At 38.1% G+C, this 10,536-nt stretch overlaps 1 protein-coding gene across 1 annotated transcript; it reads left to right on the forward strand.

The window, feature by feature from the left end:
• The first annotated feature begins 371 nt into the window (after window positions 1-371).
• IRX3 (iroquois homeobox 3) lies at window positions 372-4,324 on the forward strand. Its single transcript, XM_044082015.1, has 4 exons — window positions 372-987; window positions 1,624-2,587; window positions 3,633-3,702; window positions 4,018-4,324. The coding sequence occupies exons 1-4, from the start codon at window positions 751-753 to the stop codon at window positions 4,070-4,072; spliced, it is 1,326 nt and encodes a 441-aa protein (XP_043937950.1). The 5' UTR covers window positions 372-750; the 3' UTR covers window positions 4,073-4,324.
• Window positions 4,325-10,536: the final 6,212 nt, after the last annotated feature.

Raw genomic sequence — 10,536 nt, forward strand, 5'->3', positions numbered from 1 at the left:
GAATAAATTACAACACTAAACTTAAAATAACAAATTACAGAAAGTCAGACATAAAACAAACCTGTAAATTAAATAAATGTTTGGAAAAAACAATGAAAGGCACTTTGTATACTTGCTTTTAATGTTCAGTTTTTATTTTATATTCTTATTCGGTGTGTGTGTGTGTGTGTGTGTGTGTGTGTGTGTGTGTGTGTGTGTGTGTGTGTGCAACACAGACAGTCAATTAATGAATCAAGTATACATCTGGGGCAGGGTTGAAGTTTCTAAAACACTGAAATGATTGGCGATTGCTGAAACGAGATTTGAAGGCAAGTCAAATAAAGGATCGCGACGTCAGTAAACAGATTTAGAAGGAAGAAGGAAAAAAAATCAGGCTGTGACAACCCGGAGGAGAGCTGTGGGCATCAGAGGAAAGTGAGCCTTAAAGAAATAGGAGGGGCATACTAGAGCCTAGAAATGTCAATCAGAGCCGGGAGTCTCAATAATCTGAAGCAATCTGTTAGGACCTGACCTCGGTCCACTCAGATCAATAGCAAAAGTGAGACGAGGAAGAGCGATCGGCTCCTGTTCTTGCTTCTTCTTGGGAGCCTGCAGTGAAACCCCCGCCTCCGCACTCACCAAACAAACCCTTCCCTGTGGGTTGGGGCGCACTTGGTGTGCTTAGTGCCCCGCTCCCTTCTCACACATTTTGGAGTTTTCCTCCTCCTCTTCACCCTTGGAGCCCCGACTTTCTCCATCCCCCCAAACAGTATGTCCTTTCCCCAGCTGGGATACCAGTATATGCGACCCTTGTATCCGGGATCGGAGCGGCAGCAGGGTTTAGCGGCTGCAGGAGGGACGCGAACCGGCACCGAGCTCTCCAACATGCTTTCCTCCATGTACAGCTCGCCGTACGGGGCAGCAGCGGCGGCGGCAGCAGCGGCTGCAGCCCAGGGATATGGCGCTTTTCTACCCTACGCCACTGAGCTGCCAATCTTCCCTCAGCTGGTAAGTACTTGGAAACTTTCTACAGGGGTTCTAGTAGGGGCAGTGGGTTCAGAGAAGCAGAAAACTTGTTAAAAATAAAAGTTGCACGTTGGATTCTTTTAGACAGTGGAACAAACACTAACAGTATTCCTCATCCCTGGGACTGGAAGGCAGGCCATTAACGACTCTTGTGTCTCATAGTGTTCAAGTATTAATACATGAAAATGAGAACAGTAGCTAGACAAGACAATACATATGACCAAAGCTGCCTTTAAGCAGAGCAGCTTCAAGCCATAAGTTCCTGCCTGTGTTTGCCTTAAACAGCTAATGGCGTGCTAAAAGTGCAGAGGTTAGACTTTTAATACAGCGCACACTGCCCTGTTTATATCCGGCAGGGGATGGGGGTTGTTATAATACTATTTTTGTGTGGGGTTATATCCGGGATCCTCTGAAATGGCTGCAAATTGAAGTAATACACTAGCAGCATTTTGAATACTGTTTTCTGATTGTGTGCGTGTTTCCACCACGGTGCAGAAGTCGTGTGCTTTAATTATTTTATTTATCCATCTAATGAATACTTTGTGATAACGTGTGAAGAAGCAAAAGGATTACAGAAAGCTGCTAAGTTGTAACATTTTTTTTTTATTTTCCTTGCAGGGTGCTCAATATGAAATGAAAGACAGTCCTGGAGTACAGCACCCAGCCTTTCCTCATCATCATCCTGCCTTTTACCCGTATGGTCAGTACCAGTTTGGGGATCCTTCCAGACCGAAAAATGCCACCAGGGAAAGTACCAGCACCCTGAAGGCCTGGCTCAACGAACACAGAAAGAACCCATATCCCACAAAGGGGGAAAAAATAATGCTGGCTATTATAACGAAAATGACTTTAACACAAGTGTCCACTTGGTTTGCCAATGCCAGAAGAAGACTTAAAAAAGAAAACAAAATGACTTGGGCCCCAAGAAGCCGGACAGACGAAGAAGGAAATTCTTACGAAAGTGACCACGAAACGGAGGGGGACAAGCGAGAAGATGAGGAAGAGATTGACTTGGAAAATATTGACACAGAAAATATTGAAAGTAAAGACGATCTGGATGACCCTGATCCAGACATTCATTCGGACTCAAAGACTGATGGGAGAAGTGACTCGGAAATTTCTGATGGTTTCGATGATCTAAATGGATCGGAGGACAGATATCTGAAATCGGTTATAAATGAAAACAGAGACAGTAACGGAGTCAAATGTGAGTTTTCTTCACAACTAAAGCCTGCTAATGATCAGCTGAAACTTTCTTTACCCACAGAAAATGTAGCAACAACACAAAAACCGAAAATTTGGTCTCTTGCTGAGACCGCCACAACCCCGGACAATCCAAGGAAATCTCCCCAGATCTCAGGGTCTGCAGTAGGTCCTGCAGCTTCGAACCTCTTAACTCCTCATAGACTTATCCCTTGTTCTGTTGGGAAATTTCACAATTGGACAAACCGTGCATTTTCTGCACACCAACTGACTTTAATAAATGCCAACCGGTTCCTTAACCAGAGCACTCCAAACACAGGCATTGCTGTCTTTTCAAGACAGGGAGAACAGACTCAAACCACAGACTCTTCAGTAACAGGTGATTATTAACAAATGCAAAAAATATGACTGCAAAATAATCAAGTTGTGCCTATCGTTTGATGTTACTAGTCAGGGATTAGGGTGAAGAGAAAATAGTCTAAGAAAGGCTGAAGGCCTTGCAGTAAAGAAAGCCTCAGTTTGTGGCTACAGACTGAAACCTTAGTTGCTATTTCATTTTCTGCTTTGTATTAAATAAGTACTGAATTGCTCTGTAACAGTGAGATCTCAGTTAAAAGGGAAGTTCTCCATCCCAGTCTACGAAGTATGTCATGGTTCATTCGTTTTTTAGAAGAGTTGGTATAATAACACACACTGAGGCCTGCATATTCTGCTACACAAAATTGTGCCCCTTTGTGTATGTATGGCGTGCAGTTGCACAAAACCAAGAAGAAATAATCACTCGAATATACTCCCTTTCAAATGATCTTTGAGGTGTGTCTATAAACAGTATTCTGAAGTACATCATTTATATTTATACAGTTAATTTCTATAAGATTATTGATCGTGCAATTCCAGCAAAACATGCTCACTATAGTTGCAGATATGCGCACAAATATACTGTGCGTGTTATCTTTAAACACACAGAGGTAGAGTGTGTGTACATATATATATATATATATATATATATATATATATATATATATATATATATATATATATATATATATATATATATATATATATGTGTGTGTGTGTGTGTGTGTGTGTGTGTGTGTGTACATATATGTACATACTGTTTGTCAAATGAAGCTGTATGACACTGGAGATCATTTTACCGGGTGCTTTAAGTGGTCAATTGTGTGTTGTATTTAAAAGATAAGATTTATTATTAGCAATCAACAAACCATTATTACAGCCCATAAAGTAAAATTTTCTAGCTATTGTGAACTTTTTAAGGGTTTGTGTATTGTTTTTTTCTATGATTTAAGACCAAGGTTTTGAGAAGACATTTCCTATTAGAGGAAATACGTTTAAAAAAGTCACATTGTGCAGATTAGACATTAAATAAAACAAATATAGAACTACATCTTTTCCGCTTTCAGATCGCTCTAACAGTGCCTTGGATGCAGAGAAAAAGTTATTAAGGACAGCCTTTCAACCGGTTCAAAGACGGTAAGCACCCTTCCACTGTCTATATTGGTTATAATGAAATGGCATGCCTACTTCTGGCTTCTCTGTATTCTGTAAGGCTAAGGAATAATATTAATACTTCTGTCTAATTTATAAGAAATATTCCGATAGTCAAAAGTTGCTTATTCCTGCCTCATCCGAGACAATTAAGAAATAAATCAGAGCTGTATTAGTAAATAGTCTAGCTTTGAGCGCAACTTGTCTTATGTATTACGTATACGAGATAACTGTAATTCAGGTGTGTTGTTTCGGTTTGGCTAAAAAATAAATAAAATAAACGTATTTATTTTTTTCCAGGCCGCAGAATCAGTTGGATGCAGCAATGGTCTTATCAGCGCTGTCTTCTTCGTAACCTATCGTTTACCCCCTTGTTGCCATGAATGTAAAAATGTCTGTCTGTATAGTTTCAATTGCAAGCATGTCCCAGTATTAAAAATCTGCTAATGTAATATTGTATAAATTAGTGCGTCTGTGAGGTTTTTTCTGGAAGTCAAGTGGCTAGTATGTTTTTGTATATACAGTAAACATAATGTACATACTTGTGTACTAAATTGTACAAGAAAGTATATATTTTGGCTAATAAATGAACTGTTTCGACTTTGCAGTTTGTGACTAGGTTGTTTATTAGAAATGTTCATCTTATTTTGACCATGTTTCTCTCTGAAGTCTAGGTAATATCAGTGCATTTAAGTGCAACAAACATAGTTATTTTCGAAGTTCAGAATCTGTTGTTTAATTGCCTTGTTTTTTGTGCCAGAATACATCAAAGAGCTTGATCCGGATTTAAAGCATCTTGTCAACCTTTTAACACACACACACACAAACACACATCTCAGAAATACTCAAAATATTTTTTTTCACAACCTTGGCTTAAGCTAGAGTGACAGTCTGTTCCAGAAACAAATATAGTGGTATAATCAGAGAACTCTTTCATTGGCTTATCCCACATTATTTCTATTTCCGTCTGCCTTTTCCAGAACTAATAAGAAAGCTCAGTATTCACAGTGACAGAAAATGCAAACTGAACGCCAGACAAAGTGCAGTTAAAGCCGGGCTACGAGCTCCCTCTGCAGGGAGTCGAACTCTCGACTGGCAACGCAGCAGTAGTTACGGGGTTTCAAGCTGCAGATCATTTACCAAGATAATCTGTGGAAGCCCGGTGGTTTACAAAGCCATTTAGTAGGATGGCCTGGTGTACTTGACGTAGCTGACAAGATAGGGCCGCATGCAATATTTTCTCTCCAGACTGCGCTTTTCCTGGACAGTATTGCAGGATGTTCATTTTGTACTTGTATGCCCAGTTAATGTGCAGGCAAGAATAGCTGGTTCCGGGATAGAAACTTTCTACTCCAGGACAGATACTACTGGTTAGCACCTATCAAACAATTTGTAATGGTCAGAATAAACCAAATCATTCAGTGTCACAATTGCATGGCTTATTGTGCTGTATGGACAGCTTTCCAAAATTTGTAAAATACATTCATCTGCCGTTTAAAAAGTCGTTAGTTTATTAAACATAAAATCTGATATATTCATTGGAAAATATATGGACATGTTGCTGAGTTTTATGGTGTATATGAGAGTAGCTGTCCTTTACGTACATTTTTGTCTGGATTAAATTCTCATTAGACATTTTCAAAACAGGAAAACTTCTAATTTATAGACAGGTACACGAGGTAATGTACACCCCCTGCACAGATCACATATTCTCACTTACCATTATAGTCAATTTATCTGCTTTGTAGCTTCTTTTAAATGCTGCTTTAGCTGAGATTTGAGAATATTAAAGCCAAGTACCACACTTTCCAGTCATCGGTACAGTTTGCTTTCTTTCAAAATCCTCACGATCAGCTGGGGATAATGTTGTATTAATTAAGAAAAACGATTAGCAAATTATTTCCTGATCGTAAGAAATAGAGGGGGTAGCTGTATGGAAAATGCAGCGACAAATTCTTTATTTCTCATCCAAACGTGAGGTAACAACTGAACGCATTTACATAGAAAAAGTACTGCAGTAAATTGCTGTCGCATTGATTAATTTATTACTCGATAAAACCCTTCAAACTGACATGCTAAATATAACACAATTCAATATCAGATTATTTCTACTTTATTTTAATTTAAAGCGGGCTTGTCTTTAACATTTCCATTTGGCATACATTTGTCAAGCCTGCTTCAGCATTCACATAGTGTTGTTATTTTCCGCAGTTTTTAAAGTCAGAAAAGGAGATTATGGTGGATCAGGTCATTTGGTTGATTCCAAGGACGTTTGAAACACTTGCAATGCAGTCATTTTGTCCACTTAAGTTGTATTTTTGCCAGAGTTTTTTTATCCGCCAGTTCTTTGTCAGATCGAAATAGAAGCTAAATTTGGAAGCAACCTTTCTCCCATCCCTTGTCTAACCCAATACAGAAAATTAAACTATAACGTGTGCCAAACAAACATTTCCATAGTAATTTCTTAAAATTGATTTGACTACATTACACTTGTCCAGTCTCTCATGACAATCTATAAAATGCAGTTATTCTCAGAGTTTAAACATTTTTCTCACTTAATGAAAATCAAAAAGAAACTATGTGAGAAATACATTCTTTGCGATTATTACTGAACTAGGAAATATTATAAATATGTAAAAAGTTACTGCATCAAATATTACACCAGAGCTCGTTACAATGAAACAATTCAATAAAGTAATTCCCTATCACAGGTAGCATCGAAAAGGTTCTCTATTAGTACTCCGGGCGGCCTCCTCAAAGTAAAAGACATTGTGAACCATTTATCATCAGGCCTTTACTATGTTATTCTGTTTAAGAGGTCCCATAGTGTACAGCTTGTTAGCTGGTTTATTTCTCTGATGTAGCATCTCAACAAAGATAAACTATAAAAGTGCCTATAGTATGGGTGCCTGACAAACCTGGCTTTACAGGGCACTTTGGAAAATGGTTCTATTTTCACTGTGAAAAATACTTAACTCCTACCACAGCCAGGGAATAAGAAGCAAATTGATCCTTCCAGTCCAGAAACAGAAATTAATGAAAGCTGAACGGGATGGTCTCACTTTTTTTGAAGACAGCTGCCCCTACGTAAGACAAAATTCAAAGAACATTTTTAATACGTTTCTTAACTAGGTAAGCCCAACGAACGCAAGTGTCCCTTTGGGGCCCACCCGTTAAAAATGTCAGGTAAAGTGACTAGCGCGTCGAAGCCACACAGTAGGCAAATGGAGGTAGAAGGAATAATACCTTTCAACTCTCCCTGATTTTGGTTGAAATTTTAGCTCTGTCCCTCTTAATCCTTCCTAAAACTAGTGATATTTGGAGGAAAGATGGTCAATGAATTACACTTCATGAATTGTGACAACAATTAAGAGTTATAGACTTCTTTTACTTCAGAAAATTTGTAGTAATTCATATGCTCTGATTCAGTTAATGTCTCAAGTTAATAGTACTAAGATTTTAAATGTGTCCCTGATTTTTTTTTCTGGATTTGTCCCTGATTCTGTTGAAATTTGTCCCTGATTGGTTGAGAGCTATGGATGGCATCAAACCATGTACCTTGCTACTTGTCTCGCTAAACAAGATGTATTGTAAGACACCAATTATGTTTATGGATTATGTTTGGCTAAAATCAAGTGTAGTGGAGAGAAGAAACGCCCTTGGAGTATTGTTTAAGCTTACTTTTTCAAGTGTTCTTGTTGAATGTACTATGTCGTTTACATCTGCAGGGTTTGTAAGTAATATAACTGTGTAGGTACCACGATCCTTTCGCAGTTCAGGGCTGTAACTCCATGAGGGTGGGGTTTTGAGTTGTAATTCTGAGCTGTGGATGGGACCATTGCTATTTGCTTTATAGTTACACCGGCCCCGCACAATCTCATCAAGTGAAAATAGTGCTCCTTAAAATAGAAATTGAGCGCAAAATAGTGCTTTAAGAGTGTCTTTGTACATGATTTGAAAAAAGAAAGCATGGACGGGTGCTATACTCCCGTTAACACATCTTATTTAACAAAACACAACTGAATGGAGAAAATGCTATACAATACTTGTGTGCAGGCCCCAAACCTTAATAAGGCTATTCTGCACGTTTTGTTTTGAATTTTGTTGAATGCCTAGATATTCCATTTACTTAAACACGTGTATTTAATTACGTTTAATCATCTGACTTTTTATTTTACCTGCAGATGAGACAGACACACACACACACCTATCTTTCTAATCTATCCATGCAACTTGTCTGTGTTTTGGTATGGGACTTTAGGGACCAATTCAGGCAGTAAGAACTAAGAGACAAGGACTGTAAAGGCCTCAAACCGAAGTTCCACGTTTCAGTTGGTCTTCACATATTCCCTTTACAGTTTTCCCTCTGTTAAGTTACGCTCATAAAGTAGTTTGTTTCCTTGGGGCTCTTCTATTAAACTGATATTATCATTTCAGCTTTGTTCTTCATGAAGACGACAGCAAAACAATGTGTAGGAAAGGGGGTCTGCAGAACCCCCCCCCCCCAAGTATAAATTAAGTAATCCATACCTAAGGAATATTTTCCCGTGGTTTCCAACTTCAGCCTATTTGTAAGCAAAAAAAAAAACTAACAGAAGGAGAATGCCCCTGTCACTAGAATAGTGAATGGGTTCCAGTGCATCTCTTTGGTTCTTTTGTGTTTTACAAACATAACATGTAAAACTGAGCTGTATGTAGAAGAGAGAAACGGTAAAGCATTGCTGTCTGCCAAACTGAGTGGATAAACATATGAAGGTATGAGAATAAAAGTCAAGCAGACATACATTGGCCACAAAGTCTATACAGTGAACATAAAATGTGTTTAAATAATTGCGGTAATCAGGAAAGAGTCCTGTTGCAAAACTGCATTGGAGCGGTTCAGTTTAACACAACTGGTACATCTGTTTTTATATCTGGAGCTTCATACACCAGTTAAAATGAGAAATAAATAAATAAGCAAAGAGCATTGGCGCAAAAACATACGCGGACCAGTCAGTGTCTTGCTCCCCAGAGGTTTATTTTACGTATTTATTTCTAAAAAGTTTAAATTTGTCTTCAGATATTTTTTTGCCAGAACTCAGGCTATGAACAGAACAAATCTTAAAGTCGGCAAAACAATTACTTATAAAATAATATACTGTTGTAGCGTCTTATAATTTAATGGTTGTTACCATTACGGCTGGTTAGCTGCAGTCTGACATCCTGTTAAAACCTTTTAAAACCTTGTAAAATTAATAGTCGTTTGAAAAGCTTAGAGTATGTTGCATGCAATTTACAGACAAGAGTTAGATGTGACTGTAGTGGGCATGACAAAACCTGAATACTGCCAAAGCCATCCAGTCACAGAAATTCCATTATGTACAAACTCTCTAAATGAGAATGACATGCGTTTTCTTAAGACTATTTAAAGAGTGCCGACTCTGGCCAAATAAATATTTGGCCCTAAAGGAAATTATAGGGTGGGACTTATTTAAATACAGTTTTAAAGAAATACATAACTACTGTTACTAAAATGCATTTTACTGTTTGTTTTCAGGTTCCTTCAATGTTACTGTTGCTTAAGCACGGAATGGCATGTGGAAATAATGTATCAGTTGTCTTATTTAGAAATGCGTTCAATAAACGTTTCTCATTTTGGAAATATCACACATTGGCTTATCCGCATGCTCTTACACAGTCATGGGATGGTACGTTTCTTCTTCTCCTTTTTAACATACTGACATATTGCAATTACATGTGTTTTGCATCTATTAAAACGGGGATTAATTTAAATAAATGACAAGCGTGCCTACATGCCTGAACTACAAGCTGGCAAACCGAGTTATAGGTTTAGTTGCATTTATTTTGCTTATATAATGTGATTAAGTCAAGCCAGAGTCAAAGTCCTTGCTGTTGCATACAGTTAAGAAGGGACTTGAGTTCTGCATTTAGGTGCTAGTTAAATATTAGTTTTGTGAAGACGTTATAAGTATTTGGTTTGCAACCAGTCGTTTATTTTATTATTTTATTCTCTTTATTGTGTGTTCGTGTGTGTGTTTATAATATTCGGTTGCACTTCTGTGATCCATAATCAAACTATGTCGCGAAACAAAAACAGACACACCTCAACAAAATACTTAACATTTCATCACGCATTACTGTCATGGTTCAGATGTGTCATGTTCCTTGGAGGACCTTACTAGACAGAATGATGGCATGTAGTAATCTCTGAAAAAAAAACACGTTTAGAAAATATTCGTAGTTTCAAATTCCAGCCCCCCCCCCCCCATGCATACTTATATTCTGTTGTTATAACATTTTTATTGCTTTCTGAATAGTGTGCGTTGGTGGGTCTGGAGGTTAGAGTGGCATTATAGACATATCAGTGAAATAAGGGCCTTGTTCTTCAATCCGTATTTTATAAAGGACACAAATTCTGAAATCATTTGGTTTACACAGGAATGACAGAATCTATTATTAAAGCGTCGGAGTAGGAACGATGTAATAATGGCTGCTTGCTAACTATGCATGTCCAACAGCCTCTTTACTATTCAGCAAATGGAAGATATTAACTAACATTTTGCTTAGAGCTACACTGAGGCCATTTCCATTAGGACACTGTGTCATTCATTTATTCAAACGTTAAGTGGCTGTCCTTGTACCTAATGACTAATAATCAACAGTGACTCCACTTTATTCCTTTGCTCCCAGCAATGTTAAATACTCTGACGGAGCCCCCTTTGCTGACACTCTAGAGAATGCGGGTAAAACTGCTGAAGGTAATTCTGCACAGGGAAAAAAATCAGAAAGCTCACAGTTCCAAAATGGCAATGCATTGTG

The sequence above is a fragment of the Protopterus annectens genome, chromosome 8.part1, assembly GCF_019279795.1.
Source record: "Protopterus annectens isolate FY-2018-M chromosome 8.part1, PAN1.0, whole genome shotgun sequence".
In the NCBI taxonomy this organism is placed as follows: Eukaryota; Metazoa; Chordata; order Ceratodontiformes; family Protopteridae; genus Protopterus; species Protopterus annectens.